This window comes from Rana temporaria, chromosome 3, assembly GCF_905171775.1.
Source record: "Rana temporaria chromosome 3, aRanTem1.1, whole genome shotgun sequence".
NCBI lineage: Eukaryota > Metazoa > Chordata > Amphibia > Anura > Ranidae > Rana > Rana temporaria.
This window is the reverse complement of record NC_053491.1, coordinates 132965891-132983982: the sequence shown is the minus strand read 5'-3', so window position 1 is coordinate 132983982 and position 18092 is coordinate 132965891. Positions and strand designations below refer to the sequence as shown.

The window sequence follows — 18092 nt, the reverse complement described above, 5'->3', positions numbered from 1 at the left end:
AAAGTCAAAGTTTCTGCAATGAACTGCTGTTAGCTATGTGTGGCAGCCAGACGAACTGCATTGCACAGGAGTTCAACGCGTACCCCTTTGTATTTTAATAGATTCTGAAAATATACATTGTAATCGTATTTTAGCCTCAGGAGAAGAATAAAGTGCAGATAAAATTCCCATAATTCTAGAACCAAATCCCCAACGCCTCATTACTGTAAACATAAATGGCCAAGAAACTGAATCAAAGGCCTTCTGAAGGTCTAATGAAAGAAGCATACCCTCTTGTCTACGTTCCCCAATCCACCTAGATTGCATTATAGAAATTAAATCAACAGCTCTCCTTATCTGGTCTGGACCTTGTCTCCCGGGAATAAAACCCACTTGATCCTTATGAATATATTGATCTATGAAACATGACAATCTATTGGCCATTATTTTAGTTAGTATTTTAAGGTCATTGTTAATAAGAGATATTGGTCTATAATTCTCAACTTGACTATGATCTTTGTCAGGTTTCGGGATCACCGATATATATGCCATATTGAGTTGTTTATCTATAGGGTTGCCATCCGTCATGTAATTATAAAATCGTGCTAGATAGGGCGACAGAGTGACTGAAAATGTTTTGTAGTAAGGAGAGGAAAAACCATCTGGTCCGGGAGCCTTAACCATTTTCAAGTTTTTGATTACCGTTAAAACTTCCTCAGCTGACATGGGAGCCTCCAAAATCTCTCCATGTGCCTTTGTCAATTTAGGAAGATCCAAGCTATCAAGAAACTTCTCCACTTTATCAGAAGCAGAGCTACTATCAAAAGCGTAAAGTTTGGAATAGAAGTTACGGAAGACTTCATCCGCTGAGGGTTCAGAGTAAATGATCCATCTGCTTGTCTTATCTTGGGGAGTGTCCTCAATCTAAATCTAGGTGACAGTTTATTCGCCAGCGTCGGACCTATCCTATCCTTTAACTGGTAAAATATAGCCCCAGTCCACTTCATATTCTCATCTGCCCTTACCATAAGCGCTAGATTCAATGCAGTTCTAGCAGCATCAAGTGTGGAAGTAGGAAATCCAAAAGGATCCAATTTATGTTTTCTGCTCAGGTCTAAATATGTCTCTTCCAGCCTTTCTACCTCCAACTTCTTCTGTCTTTTAAGTCTGGCTGCAATCTGTATAATTTTGCATCTAACTGTTACCTTATGGGCAGCCCATAAAGTTTCCGGGGACACATCTTCCGTATCATTAATATCAAAATATTTATTTTATAGTTTGTTCGATTTCTGCCACTAAAACAGGATCCTTTAAAATTGACTGGTTAAGTGTCCAATGAGACACTCAATGGGCAGTATTCTCTTTTCTCAAAGATAACAGAACCATGGAATGGTCTGACCATGAGACATCCATTATAGTAGAATTAATAGCGGCAGGGATGTGATATTGGTCTATACGTGAATATGATTGGTGGGGGCTAGAAAAGTGAGTAAAGTCTTTAGTTTTCGGATTCAATTCTCTCCATATATCAGTCAATCTAGATTGGTGAAGCATACGTGCCACCTGTGTACTAGCTTTGGTTGGTCTAATCATTTTATTATTATTTGGTTTAGATTTATCTAATCCCGAATCAAAGGCTAAGTTGGAATCCCCTCCCATAAGGATGATACCCTCCATAAAAGGATGGAGAATATCAAACATTTGATAAAAAATTATCTTTTGTCCCCTGTTAGGTGCATAATATGAAACAAAAGTATACAGTTTTCCATCTAGGGTTCCTTTTACCAAGACAAATCTACCCTCCGGATCCACGTATTCCTTAATCAAATCAAAATTGCAGAATTTAGAAAATAAAATGGCCACCCCTTTAGTCTTATTTTCTGAGTTAGACAGATAGAACACCAGAAAATGTGCATGCAAAAAAGAGGGTGTGTACCGTTTTGGGAAGTGTGTCTCCTGTAGGAAAACCACATCAACATGAAGGGACTTGTAGGTTTGAAGGGCCTTTCGCCTCTTAATAGGAGAATTCAACCCCTGAGTGTTGTGCGTCACAACACGAAGGGGTGTAGAAGGGTTATTTGAACCAGCCATGAGTCGTGATCAGTACCATAGTACCATACCAGTACCATATTGTAAACTGTATCCACAACCCAGAAAAAACACATATTGGCAGGTAGGCTGACAAGGTAAAGAAGACAGAAAAGCAAGAAAAGAAAAAGAAACAGAAGATAAAGAGATAAAAATAAAAACATAAACAATAAAGCAAAATGTACATAAGGTCAAACCATGACCCAGACTGAAGGAAGAGTATGTCCTCCCTTCCCTCATTCAAACAAATGACTTTAGAATAGCCCATGTAATGGACTAAGTACTTACTCCTCAGGACGACCAAACATCAACCCAAGAAGCAAGTTGAGGCCCAATGCCTCACCGCCGGCAACGATTAATTAACTATAAATGAAATTCTCATGCAAGAAGAAATTGATCCCAAATGATATATGAAACATAACAAATGGTAAAATGAATTTTCCCAGATTTGCTATATAATAAAAATATATATATATATATTTTATCCCTCCAGTAACCCTCCAAAATATATAATCAGAAGCTAATAAATAATATAAATTATGTGAAACAGAAGAAGGGAAAGAAAAAAAAAAATTAGTGGAAAATTATATTTAAATGCATATATCTAAATGTATACATTTAAAAAAAAAAAATTCTCGAACAATTTATGTTCCTCGGGAAAACACATACAGGAGTTATTCGGAGAAACCCCTACTACCGATCCTAAAAACTAGAAAAAGAAAAGTAGAAAAAATAAAAATGACGACCATCCGGGGAAAAAAAAGGAATCCAAAAATATGCATTTCAACTTCAAGTAGTAAAGTCATTCCCAACCTTCCTGTGATTGATTGATTCCAGGTAGACAAAGCCGGGCTAGTAGGTGTATGTCTTTTGGCCGAATGTTGCTGGGTAGGCGTAGTATCCATGTCCGGTTTAACTAAAATAATCTTCAGATCCAATAATAGTCTTTCACTCTCCTGAAAGTTGTGCACCACATAATGTCTGCCATTATATGTAAAATTCAATGCGAACGGAAAGGCCCATTTATACTTGATGTCCTTTTTCATGAGAGCAGACAATAAAGGTTTCATCGCTCTCCTCCTCTGTATTGTGTATGGGGAAATATCAGAAAATATTTGAATCGTTGCGCCCTGGTATTGCAATTGCTCCTGTTGGCGAGATTTTTTCAATATTTCTTCTTTGGTGGAATAATAATGAGGTTAGACTACCACATCTCTCGGCAAACCATTCTTCCTTAAAGGTCCTAAGGATCTATGTGCTCTGTCCAATTCCATTTTGTGAGCAGGGATAGATGGAATCAGAACTTTAATAATGTCCTGTATTGCTGTGTGAACATCAACAATGGATTCAGGCAATCCCCTGACCCTGAAATTATCTCTCCTTGATCTGTTCTCGAGATCATCGATCCTAGCTTGAGCAGCCTCCAGCTGTTCTTGCATGAATTGCAGATGGTCAGCATTCTGATCGATTCTTGCAATATTGATATCCAGCTTGTGTTCAATAGTTTCAATCCTGTTTCCAAGACAATGAAAGTCAGCCCTAATGTCTCTAGTGATTCTCTCAGCAATCAGTGACATTGAAGAAAAAAATCAAGAGCCTGTTCAGCGTTTGTATTCACATAAACAGGGTTCTGTGAGGGGGCCACTGCAGGGATTGTATGTCCAGCTATTCCAGGGATCATTCCTTCTTTTAGTGCAGAGGAATATAGAACAAGAGATGTGACAGAACCAGATGTCTGAGTCAAAGATGCAGCCAGCAAGGGAGATGAAACTTGCCTGTCAGACATAGAGGCCTCAGTAATTTCCAGTGTGCGTATCTGAGGTGTGGCGGCCAATTTGATGAGAGCCCTCTCTGTAACTGACTCCTTATTATTCCTGCCTTCATGGACCGGATTTGTAACACCGTTCTTCACCCCACGGGTGTCAATCTAATATTTGCAGCAGGACCAATAGCCCGGTTATAACCGTATAACGGCCGTCTGTGAGGGGAAATACCGTCCCTATGGCCAGTCTCTTACCAGGCTCCTATATCTGTACCCCGTCAGTATCAAATGAAAAGACCGGTACCGATCGGATCCCTATGGTCTCCACAATCCGCGGGTGAGTAGGATCCAAATCCTCAGCTTTCTTCGCTAACCGGCCGGCGGTGAGCGAAGCTCCGTCTCTAAGCCGCCATCTTAGGAGCGCCCGCGCATGCAGTAAATTTCTTATGATTAAGTTAGCTTATAATGGCCGATGGTGAGGGGAGCCTTTTCCCTAAGCCTCCATCTTAGGAGCTTCTGTAAATGTTCCTCCAGAGAATAAACATAAGCCGTGAGGTACAATAATAGATCATGAGGGAAGGCACTGCAGCCTGAGGGCCTATGGATTAACAATATGGCCACCGCTCACCTCTTAATCCAGAATATTGTCTCCTGTAGAGCTCCGCTGCCGGCTTGCTAATTCACTATTTTTCCTCAGTCTGTGGAATCGGTCAGTACAAGATCCGTATTCGCCTTCGTTCTTCCCGCAGCCGCGGTACTTTAGCTTGGAGGACCCGGAGGCCTCAAAATGGCGGCTGGTCCCCAGAGAAAAGAACCGGTTCCGCCACTAATTGCCGCTCGGACGTCTGTCCCGGGGTCCCCACTTAGGGCAATCCACTCAGGGTGGATGCTGGTAGGAATGCTGCCAGCTCCGCTTCACTCACCTCACTCAAATGCGGCTGTTACCAAGGCCTCGTAGGCCTCAAAATGGCGGCGGGATCCCGCTGAACGGGATATGTCACGGCCCGTATTGTATAGCGGGTGGATCTTCTGGAGGTTCAATATTGGTATGGGGCTGTGCAGGGAAAGTCCCGGAGTCAGGATGGCGGGGTTAGGAGCTTGTATCACCAGTCCCCGATACAGGATGGCTTTGGATTCAAACCGGCCTCTTATTTTTTATTTTTTATGTAAGCATCATTAAAATCACTGTTCCTTGCGACAATAACTTGCATATTAGGCTTTAAAATTAGCACTTTTGAATTCGAACGTTCGAGTCCCATAGACTTCAATGGGGTTCTAAATGTTCGCGCGAACGTTCGGTCCGTTCGAAGGTTCTGGTGCGAACCGAACAGGGGGGTGTTCGGCTCATCCCTACTAGTGACATTACCCAGCCCCATTTTTTACTGACTGAGAGTCCCTGGCCATGTAAACAAAGGGATAGCGTGACAACACTGGCCCCATGGACATATTGGGCCAATGACATTTATGTCAAAGACATTACATGGAAGACCCCACCCCTATGTTTACCTTTAGTAGTAGGGCCCCCAAGAGATGTAATTTAGTGCAAATCAGCAGCAGGATCAGATGTGTTCATCAATCAGTGGGATTGGTTTTTCCTTTGGTTATTGTGATTGATGTGGATATGCATCACTGGATTATGTGGTTTTTGATGGGCATACATTGTGGGCTATTTCTCAGTTTTTAATTTGACCACTTACTGTTCATTTTTTTTTTTCTCACACTGGAAAATTTAGAACCCCCTCTGAAAGCAGAGGCCTTGCACAGCCATTGGTCGAAGGCAAACTTACGTGATTGCATTTGTGTGTATGCATGGGCTGGGGTGCTTTTAACCACTTTCCTCCCACCCATAGACATTTTACATCCGCAGAAGGGATCTTCCATCCTGGGCGGGCATCATATGACGTCCTGGGCTTCCCGGCCCGCTATAGGGCGCATGCATCACTCGGGAGCCGATGCGCGTGCCCGGCAGCCGCGATGTCCGCCAGGCACCCGCGATTGTCAGATAACAGGGCAGGACCGTGGATCTGTGTGTGTAAACACAGATCCATGTCCTGTCAGGTGAGAGGAGACTGATGGTGTGTTCCCATTACAGAGGAAACCCGGTCGGCATCCTCCCCTCCCCCTACAGTTAGAATTACTCCCTAGGTAACAGTTACCCCTTAATCGCCCCCTAGTGTTAACCCCTTCCCTGCCAGTGACATTTATACAGTAAACAGTGCATTGTTATAGCACTAATCGCAGTATAAATTTGAATGGTCCCAAAATAGTGTCAACAGTGTCCAATATATCTGCCGCAATGTCACAGTCAAAATAAAAATCGTAGATCGCCAAAATTACTAGTAAAAAAACAAAAAATGGCATAAATATATCCCCTATTTAGCACAAAAAAAAAATATACGCTTATTGCGATTTTTTTTTAATCAAAAAATATGTAGAAGAATACATATTGGACTAAACTGCGGAAAAAAATTGGGATATTTATTATAGCAAACTTGTCACTCTTCTTTTGTTAATAGCGCAAAATATAAAAAACGCAGAAGTGATCAAATACCACCAAAAAAAGGTACAGTGTAGCATGACCACACAATTGTCATTCAATGTGTGACAGCGCTGAAAACTGAAAATTGGCCTGGGCAGAAGGGGGTGAAAATGCACTGTATCGTAAGTGGTTGCAAGTGGTTAATTAAAAGAAAAAAATATGTATGTATGTATATATATATATATATATATATATATATATATATATATATATATATACACACACACACAGTATATATATATATATATATATATATATATATATATATATATATATATATTTTTTTTTTTTATTATTTAAATGTATTGTTTACACTTTTCTGATAAAAATAAAACATTGAAGTTATATTCACCTGCTCCTGTCCCTTACTTCCTCTTTCGGAGTCTATGAACAACTCATTAAAACAAAAATGACTGTGTTATAGACTGCAGCCCTTCATGCCACTTTTTATGACACTCATAGTTACACTTTTTTTGCAAGCATTGTTTCATAACCTCGCATAACCTACTCTAACCAATTTAACTTTCTACAGTTCTTTATTGCATCTCAGTTACAATGTTTCCAGTTACAGAAGCAATGTGAACTTGAACTGCATCCAGACAGATGGAGAGATAGGTTTACATTACTACTGAAAGGAACTACTTTGCCTACTGCTCCTTAGCTAACCTGCAATTAGGCAACAATTATTTGTCATTCTAATTCTTAATGATTTGTGTCATATCTCTTGACTGTACAATATTAAGTCTAATAGAATCTTTCTGCTTAAGAAGCTCTGTTGCCAACTATAAAAAAATGCAGGAATTTTTGAGAAATCAAGCATTTTAAATGCTTATTTGCAGTATAAACACATCACGGTTGTGGTTTTGGTGCATTTTTTGAGCCATGTCCATATTTCACAGGTGCAGGCTGGCAGTCAGACAACCAAGAAACACACCGCAAATGCATAAAGGAAACAGATTTTTTAAGCAGATTAGTGTGAAAGGGATCCCAGATGGTGGCACCTGTCAGCAATATCAGTGCTCTTGAATGTCTACACAAGGGAGGTTTGTACAGGTAATTAACATGTACCCATGCATTAAATGCTTTAAATGCATGCATAATCTTATAAGAAGATTTATGTAGACATTATTGGTCTGGTGACAGGGTCTCTTTAAAGTTGAACCATAGAAACACAATTTAATACTGCTAAAGTAAAGTACTAGGAGAGGTAGAAGGTTCTGAATAGTAGACATGTGCACACTGAAATATTTTGTTTCGGAATTTCGTTTTCGTTTTTCGTTTCCCGAAAAATACATCCTAACATTATTTTTTATTTTTATTTTTTTATTTTGTTTTGTTAAAAAATGCATTCGTCCGAAAAAAATCTGAATTAATTAAGGTCGAATCTGTCATTAAAGGCTTATGGTGTCTGTCGAATGTTCTAAGAAGATTTGAGGAAGCAGCTAAACTATACGACACCACAATAGTACATTTCCGTTTGAATGTTCCGCCTATAAGCTATAGAAGAATTCTAATGTTGTATGACACTAGGATGCATGTTTCTGGTGGGGGTTTGCACTGACGATATTGTATCGTTAGTGCCAACTATGGGTCCTTATGGTGGAGCAATTCCATGCATCTACTGTCTTTGGGACTATGGCGCATGTGCGCACGCATATACGCACAGGCACACCACCGAGACAGGTCCGGCAACATCAGACGCTCTGCGTCATGGGAGTTTCCGGATGGTAAATCCAGGAGACACAATATAAAAACATACACCGCAGGACACACATCAGTTGTGTGCTGCAGTAAGGAGACGCCTGTGTATCCCTGTCTGTCACTAGTGGTAAGTTCAAATCCATCTCACCTGGACTGTTGAATTGATGAGGCTGTTTTACCACAGATAATTCATATCATGGTGATTATCTACAGACTCCTCACTTCATATGAGGCAGACATCTGACTGAAGTGAGGACTCTTCACTCCACATGAGGCAGCTACCTAATTGAAGCGAAAATCTGACTGGAGGACATAGAACCCCATTTTTCACACCAATTTAATCTGTATAAAGGTAACGTTTCACTTTAGTTCACTTCACCTAAATATGATAGGATATCCTACTTTATTTCATACCATACACATGTATCTAGTCTTATGTTGGATTGGATTGGATTGGAATAAATACTTATAGAGCGCCGAATGCGAGTTGTGAAACTCGCGTCTAAGTTACAGTGGGGATTCACTCGCGTCTAATGTTACAGTGGGGATCGAAAGTTTAGGCACCCCAGGTAAAAATTTGTATTAATGTGCATAACGAAGCCAAGGAAACATGGAAAAATATCAAAGGCATCAAATTACAAATTAGACATTCATATAATATGGCAAAAAAGTTAGATTTTATTTCCATCATTTACACTTTCAAAATGACAGAAAACAAAAAAATGGCATCTGCAAAAGTTTGGGCACCCTGCAGAATTTATAGCATGCACTGCCCCCTTTGCAAAGCTGAGACCTGCCAGTGTCATGGATTGTTCTCAATCATTGTCTGGGAAGACCAGGTGATGTCAATCTCAAAGGTTTTAAATGCCCAGACTCATCTGACCTTGCCCCAACAATCAGCACCATGGGTTCTTCTAAGAAGTTGTCTAGAAAACTGAAACTGAAAATAGTTGACGCTCACAAAGCTGGAGAAGTCTATAAGAAGATAGCAAAGCATTTTCAGATGTCAATATCCTCTGTTTGAAATGTAATTAAGAAATGGCAGTCACCAGGAACAGTGGAAGTTAAAGCAAGATCTGAAAGACCAAGAAAAATATCAGCCCAGACAGAACAGCTCGCAGGATTGTGAGAAAAGCAATTCAAAACCCACGTTTGACTGCACGATCCCTCCAGAAAGATCGGGCAGACACTGGAGTTGTGGTACACTATTCCACTATAAAGAGATACTTGTACAAATATGGTCTTCATGGAAGAGTCATCAGAAGAAAACCTCTTTTACGTCCTCACCACAAAAATCAGCGTTTGAACTTTGCAAATGAACATATAGACAAGCCTGATGCATTTTGGAAACAGGTTCTGTGGACCGATGAGGTTAAAATAGAACTTTTTGGCCAGAATGAGCGAAGGTACGTTTGGAGAAGAAAGGGCACAGAATTTAATGAAAATAACCTCTGTCCAACTGTTAAGCATGGGGGTGTATCAATCATGCTTTGGGGTTGTATTGCAGCCAGTGGCATAGGGAACATTTCACGAGTAGAAGGAAAAATGGATTCAATAAAATTTCAGCAAATTTTGGATGGTAACTTGATGCCATCTGTGAAAAAGCTGAAGTTAAAGAGAGGATGGCTTCTACAAATGGATCATGATCCTAAAACACACCTCAAAATCCACGGGGGATTACATCAAGAGGCGTAAACTGAAGGTTTTGCCATGGCCTTCACAATCTCCTGACCTTAACATAATTGAAAATCTATGGATAGACCTTAAAAGAGCAGTGCGTGACAGACAGCCCAGACATCTCAAAGAACTGGAAGACTTTTGTAAGGAAGAATGGGCAAAGATACCTCAAACAAGAATTGAAAGACTCTTGGCTGGCTACAAAAAGTGTTTACAAGCTGTGATACTTGCAGGGTGCCCAAACTTTTGCAGACGCCATTTTTTGTTTTCTGTAATTTTGAAAGTGTAAATGATGGAAATAAAATCTAACTTTTTTTGACATATTATAAGAATGTCTAATCTGTAATTTGATGCCTTTTGGAGATTTTTCCATCTTTCCTTGGCTTCGTTATGCACATTAATACAAATTTTTACCTGGGGTGCCCAAACTTTTGATCCCCACTGTATATAAGATATATATATATATATATATTTTTATTTTATTTTATTTTTTTAAACACACAGGTGCACACACACACAGTTCACTAATATTTTCCAAAGGAATATATCAGATTCACCTCTGGTCACAATATATATATACCGTATTTATCGGCGTATACCGCGCACTTTTTTGCCCTGAAATTCAGGGCAAAATCGTGGGTGCGCAATATACGCCGATACCCGCCCAGAGTTTGAACTACTGCGCCGGCATATACCGAGCGCAGGACACTCGTATATAGTCGGGCAGGCTCAGCTCCTCTCGCAGTCACGTCCTGGACGTACAGGATGCACAGGACGTGACCGCGAGAGGAGCCGAGCCTGCCCGACTATACATGAGTGTACTGCGCTCGGTATATCCCGGCACAGTAGTTCAAACTCAGCGCGGGAAGGGGGGATCGAGCGGGGAGGACACCGCAGAAGGACGCTGGACCCGACGAGGAGGACACCAGCCGCAGACGGATGCCAGACCCGACGAGGCCGCCGATGGACGCTGCGCAAGACACCAAAACTGTAAGTACTAAAGAACTCAGGTAAAAACAAAAACTATAATAATATAATAACACCTCTGATTCAGTTAATGAAAAAAAAAACTAATATAAATAACTAAAATGACCACTAATTGTTATTTTCAGGAAGAAAAAATTGCGCTAATCAAACAAAAATTAAGTGAATAAATGGGAAGGCTGCAATAGCGTGATCTAACACAAAATAATAGAAAAAGGGAAAAAATTGCGCCAACCAATAATATAAACAATAAAGTCCTTTGTGTTCCCACAAGTGAATTAGAAAAAACGCACCATATGAGTGCATTTATAGCATAAGTCAATGGAAAAATCCGGTGTCAGAGTCCATAAATGATGAATCCAAACCAGACAACACCCGGTGTGAAGATGATTTTACAGTTGTGAACCGCCACCATATGGACTGAGGCTTACCGATAGGTAATTAAATAACAGCGTTATTTAAATTACAGCAGGATACTCCAGAGTGCGGGGTCACAGCTTGGGAAATACCAGGAATAAACCAGATCACGGCTCTTTAGGAGATCCACGGCGGGATACAGCAGGATATACTATGCAGTACTCGTCCTCATAACATCTCAACAGCCCAGTCAGAATGGTGAATATCTTGTTAAAGGTGATCCCAAGGTTGGAGAACAGGAGTATACCATTGAAAAGAAAGTTATAAGACAACAGCCAACTCCAACAGATTCAGAGGAGGATTTGAATGAAAAGAGACCATGATGAGTATTGATGAATGATTTTCTTTTTTCTGTTTAATCAGTATTTTCACCCTTTCGCTGCCAGAGCCAGTTTCGCACATATGTTGAAAGAATTCTGCATGCCATCCACTGGTCATTGTTGTGTTGCTCCTGCACAGGTGTCGCTGGGGTTTTACCCAATATTTAGGCCTAAAATGATTCTTTCAACATATGTGCGAAACTGGCTCTGGCAGCGAAAGGGTGAAAATACTGATTAAACAGAAAAAAGAAAATCATTCATCAATACTCATCATGGTCTCTTTTCATTCAATTCCTCCTCTGAATCTGTTGGAGTTGGCTGTTGTCTTATAACTTTCTTTTCAATGGTATACTCCTGTTCTCCAACCTTGGGATCACCTTTAACAAGATATTCACCATTCTGACTGGGCTGTTGAGATGTTATGAGGACGAGTACTGCATAGTATATCCTGCTGTATCCCGCCGTGGATCTCCTAAAGAGCCGTGATCTGGTTTATTCCTGGTATTTCCCAAGCTGTGACCCCGCACTCTGGAGTATCCTGCTGTAATTTAAATAACGCTGTTATTTAATTACCTATCGGTAAGCCTCAGTCCATATGGTGGCGGTTCACAACTGTAAAATCATCTTCACACCGGGTGTTGTCTGGTTTGGATTCATCATTTATGGACTCTGACACCAGATTTTTCCATTCACTTATGCTATAAATGCACTAATATGGTGCGTTTTTTCTAATTCACTTGTGGGAACACAAAGGACTTTATTGTTTATATTATTGGTTGGCGCAATTTTTTCCCTTTTTCAATTGTTATTTTCAGACCTCCCTGTATCCAAAGGGGCTACACATATTTTCTCTATGTTATACCTACAGTATGTTTTGGGTAATCCTGTGACTTTTTGTGTCCTCCAGGGTGGGTTGCCATATGGTTTGGGCTCTTGGCCGGGGTGCACCGAGTCAAGAGCGGAGAGCGGCGAAGATAGAAGAAGACCCCCCCGGAGAGCGGAGAAGACCCCCGGAGAGCAGGAGAAGACCCCCGGAGAGCGGAGAAGACCTCCGGAGAGCAGAAGAAGCCCCCCTGCTGAAAGAGCTAAAGAAGACAGGGGGGGCCTCCGGAGCAGACTAATAAAATATTTTAATACCCTGTGTTGTTTATTTGTGTTTATACCACTTTGCTTGCAGGTGAATGGGTAGGGGTACGATGTACCCCATACTCATTCACTTAGGGTGGGGGGCCGGTATCTGGGGCCCCCCTTATTCATATTCCAACCAACGGCAAGGGTTGTTGGGAAGGGGCCCTGTCGTCATCAACATGGGGACAGGGTGCTCTGGGGTTGGGGGGCCCCCGCAGTGTGCCCCCCTGCCCCAGAGCACCCGACCGGCATGTAGCCTGGTATGGCTCAGGAGGGGGGGTGCTCGCTCGTCCCCACTCCCTTCCTGCCCGGCCGGGTAGCGTGCTTTGGATACGGGTCTGGTATGGATTGTAGGGGGACCCCCTACGTCGGTTTTTCGGCATAGGGGGGGGTCTCTATATAACCCATACCAGACCCAAGGGCCTGGTATGCTCCTGGGGGGGGGAACCCATGCCGTTTTTTTATTTAAAATTTGCCGTGGAGTTCTCCCTCAGGAATGCATACCAAATGCCGACGCTAGAATTGGCGGGAATCCAAGTCGGATCCCCGTCGCTTCTATGACGTGCACGTTGGAATGTGCTTTGTCTATTCCAGCGAGTGCGAGATATCGGCACCATGTCGCCGAGAATCAGCGTGATGCTGTCGTGCTAAAAACACAATATCACAGTCACCCACTGTAGTAAGGCCTGTTAGGCCCTGCAGGGGAGAAAGCCTGATCTCCAATGGTGTGGCCAAAAGGGATTCTGTGGAGGTAGGTGAGGGTGTCATCACCTGTTGACAGTTCCCATGGGATAGAGGGGTGAAGATTAGAGTGGCTGGGGTGAGCACTTTCCTGTGTTCAGTGCCTAAATCCATGGTGGAAGCATGAGGGTGGAGGACTCAAATTGCGGTCCCAGATCACGGTGGGTGGCCCAGTTGCTCATCTGGGGGTGTTCCCTGACTGTTCGGGGGGACCGATCCCCTAACTGTGTGCCTTTCTGGGGTGGGCTGTGCGATGCTGTGAGTGCCGTTGGTCTGAGGTGGCGCGGAGGTCCGGGCTCAATCGGCCATATTGGATCTCTCGCGCATGCGCATCAGCTTATTATTTTTATGTACCTTCTTCTTTATATACTCCTAGATAACTGTTAGGGGAAGATTGCCAAGTTAGGCTTTCTTGGCCTCCAGCTACCCTCTTCCCTGGGATAAGCTGACTTTAGGAATGTGCTATTACTCCCACCGTATGCTCCATAGGTCAGATAAACATATACACATGGGTGTTCTGAGTAATCTGCAATTGTACACCACCTCATGTCTATATGTAGCCTTAATTGCAAGTTAAAGTATAATTAAACTTTAGTTTAGTTCTGTCAGTTTTTATTGCTGTCTGTGTCCCGTCAGGAAAAAAAATCTGACGGGTTATAACCCTCTCTTAAAAAGAACATAAAAGAATCAAAAAACGGTAAGTAAGGAAGTTAGAGAAAAGAGTGAATCAGGCTAACAAAGCAAAAGATAAAAAGGTCTTTGGTATTATGCAGGCTGAAAGTGACCACTTTCTCTGTAGCCAGGGTATTCATGGAATTTTCCAGGCAAACCTGATGCCAACATTAATTCACTTACTAATAAAATGGAAGAAATCATTTCTTTATGCATTTACATGAACAACAATCAGTTAACCCAAATAAATGTACAGGGCAAATGGTCTGCAAGTTGTAAATTATAGTAATGGAAGCTTTGTTACAATACAGTTGTTTGATGCAGCACAAGCCAAGTTTAATTAGGAAAAATGCTAAAAGGAGTTTAGTGCAAAACATTGCTATAACTTCACTGCCAATAGACTGGGTTAAGGTTGCCAGATGAGCTTTTAAACATTACACACATGGATTGTGTGTTAATTAGTTAAACGGCTTTCTGCAGGTTAAAATGTATAGTTTGCAGCTAATTTAATTAACTAAAATTATGTAATTTATGGATTCCTAGGTTTTAACTGGCCAGCTGATAATTATTTATTTGAGTATCAACGGTCACATGATTTCAGAAAAGCAATTCAGATGCTGAGGATTAAGCATTGTGCAAATATAAAAACCTTAATTGTATTACCGTAGCATTTGTTAAATGATTGACTTGGGTCCTTCACAGACCTCTGAGGTAAATACTTGTAAAGAGGTTTTGTACATAATTTCTTCATAATTTTAAAGCTGAAGTCTAGGCTCCCAATATAAACATACCCAAACACTTCTCTTTATCCTGTGTTACCTTTCTACTTTTCTTAGATATTTCACTTTTTGACCCTGTGACATCATCCCATAGTTTGCAAAGTTCTCCTTACAGCAACAATTGCTGGGAAAGACAGGGAATTTGCACCTCTATGCCTGACATGAGTACATCCTGATACACTGCTTATAGGAGCCCCCAACCAATGGTGTATTAGTGGACAATGATATGAACGATGATGGAGGAGCATAGAACCCACGTTGAAATTTTCATAAAAAACATTTTAGTGATTATAACTAAACAAAGACACTCTTTATATTCATATACAGTACCTGTTTTTTCCCTAACCTGTTTCCAGCAACATCTGTCTATATACTGTATGAGCAGTAGCTATGTAAAATATATGCAGTAGGGTAAGTATACAAATGAGCAATAGTATTTTAAAATAGCAAGAATATTAACAGCGGGCATGTTCCCAAAAAGAATCATCTATTATACATAACTTAAAAACATACCAGTATGCCAATTCCCATTCAAACCTACCCCACAGGGATCCCCCAATCTCATATATAATATATATACTTATTATAAACTCTATGGGCCAGATTCAGAAAGCCGCACGCAAAGTTGCAGCGGCGTAACTTTTCTTTTTTACGTTAAGCCGCCGCAACTTAACACACAAGTGCTGTATTCACAAAGCACTTGCGTGTTAAGTTACAGCGGCGTAGCGTAAATTGGGCGACCTAATTCAAAATAGGCGGGTAGGGGGCGTCTCCTATTTAAATTAGGCGCGTCCACGCGCCGAACGTACTGCGCATGCGCCGGCCTTAGAAAAATCTCAGTGCGCATGCTCCGAATTATGACGGTGTTTTCGACGTGAACGTAATCAACGTAAATCCCCATTCACGGCCGAGTTACGCAAACGACGTAAACATTTTCAAATTTCCTGCTGTCACGACGTCCACACTTAACATAGGATGCGCCTGCTTTGGGCTGCTTTATCTTTACGCCGGGAAAACCCTTACGTAAACGGCGTAAAGTGACTGCGTCGGGCCCGCGTACGTTCATGAATTGGCGTATATCGCTGATTTACATATTCTCTGCGTAAATCAGCGAGAACGCCCCCAGCGGCCATTTTAAAATTGCAGTTAAGATCCGATGGTGTAATACAATTACGCCTGTCAGATCTTTGCTGCAAACCGGCTTATCTTGTTTTCTGCATACAGATACGCCGGCATAACTCTTTCTGAATCTGGCCCACATCTTTCCTTTACATGCATTGAGTATCTATTAAGAACACCTGGATAATCACTTACCTCAGTTATATGTGGATTAGGATTGAAACCACACAAGCTGCATACAACAGTTTTACAATGGGTGCAAGTATTAAAATTAGGCTTTTCTTTACAGCTCAACAAGAGTTCAGTTGTCTTACAAAGAGGACACATGTTCTTTGCTTCTGTCTTGGACATCTGCGTTTTATTGTCCTGTGGTCTCTTAGATTCTGCCTTCATTTCAGAAACCTCTGTATGTGGTGGTTGTTCTTTTACTAGGGCAGGCTTTTTAGTGATAGGCTCTGGCTTCTGGACCATTTGTTTAATTGTTGACATAGGTGGTGTTTGCTGTTTTTGTTGCTGTGACACAGGACTTTGTTTGGGAAGACCTGTCTGATGTGGAGGTTGTTTCACAGAAGTTGCCTGCTGCTGAGTACTTGAAGCAGCAACCACTGGATGTGGCTGTGGTTTTACAGGTCCAGATTGTGGTGCACTTGGTTTGGCGGTACCATGAGTCTGTGTAGGTTGCTTTTCATGTTCTGACATCTGTTGTGGCATTTTTGACATATCAGTATATTTAGAAATCTCTGATTGTTGCAAACTCTGCTTTTCGAAACTTTGACGTGGTGTTTTAGCAGAATGATCCTGCATTTCTGGTTCTCTTTTAGATCCTTGTACTTGGGACAATGAGGTAGAATGTTTTGGCTCTTGAACTAAAGGTTTCATAGGCTTTACAGTTTCAGGCAAAGGTTCTTTGAGGATAGGAGTGTGTGAAAGTGATATTGTGGCATCTGACACCTGTGTGGACGTCCTTGCAGGACTCTGTTGTGAAGATGCTATTTTTGTCTCAGACTGCTGTTGTGTAGATTTAGTTGGGTGTTCTTGAGCAGCTATTGTGGGTTTAGCAAGTCCTTGAGGCTGTGGCCCATGTACCGGTGACCTCTGTGGTTGAGGTCTGGGTTTATTAATTCCTATAAGGTGCTCCTTATTTTCATGCTCTCTTTCCTTTGATTTCTTAACTAAATCTTCATTGTGGGCTGCAGAATCAGGCTTGGTCTCAAATGGATTAAACTTGGTAACTACGGAGGAGACCATGCTTATTGGATTACTGTCTGAGAGAAAACCACTCATCATCCCAGTCTTCTGTTCCTCTTTTGTATCTGGCCTGGTTCTAGGCTCTTTCAAGCTCAGAGTTGAAGGACTTCGACCAGGTGGTTGTGTTCTCATTTCTGTTTTGAAAGCATCTACAGTCCTACTTTTACTAAGACCAGTTGGCCCTGGATCAGGTGGTTTACTTGGTTGTCTTGGTGACTGAGAAGTGTCCATGTTTTGACTCCTGTGGTATAAGAGAAAAATAAGCATATTATTATAAACTTAAATTTACTTTTTTAAATAATTTAAAATAGATTTTTTTTAACCCTTTTTCAAAACTAACTTCTTAGTAGTAATTGGATGAATCACCAACTGACTTCATAAATATTTATGATTCTTAGTGATTAATGTAGTGAGATGTTTTCCTATTATTCCTGGCTGTACCCCACCCAGCCATTTAAGTCATCATGGTACTTTCTCTGCTGTGTAAAATAAGCAAATAGAGGGTGAGTTTATTTTAATAATTGCTATTCTAGGCAGAAGGTTCAGAGATCTTATAAGAAATGGTAGCATACTTCTGTTTTATGTGTGTGCTTTTTAATGAATGTGAAAGTTCTGCAAGTGAGAGGTCTAAATATTGAGATAAAAAGAGCAAATGAGGGTTGAAGAATTGCTGAAAGCACAAACTATGGGGAGACAATGAGTTCTTAGGAGGAACGTGCATAGGAACTGAAAAGATGTTAGGTAGGGATGGAAAATGTGGGTTAAAGTGACCATGTCTTCAGCATAAAACTTGAAACCAATGGCTCCCAATAAATAAAATAATATTAACCTTGAAACCATAATGTAACCACATCGCTGGACTTAATTTTCATGAAGGGTACAGTCGCTAAAGAATGTTTAGCATGTGACCCTTCTGTGCGTGATCGATGTATATTTGT

General features: G+C 41.2%; 1 protein-coding gene across 1 annotated transcript in view; it reads right to left on the bottom strand.

Moving 5' to 3' along the window:
- PCLO (piccolo presynaptic cytomatrix protein) overlaps window positions 1–18092 on the bottom strand; it is a 398487-nt gene that overhangs the window by 328672 nt on the left and 51723 nt on the right. Inside the window, exon 3 of the mRNA XM_040343440.1 lies at window positions 16102–17395. Within this exon, the coding sequence (XP_040199374.1) occupies window positions 16102–17395 (1294 nt within the window). The remainder of the gene's footprint in view (window positions 1–16101; window positions 17396–18092) is intronic.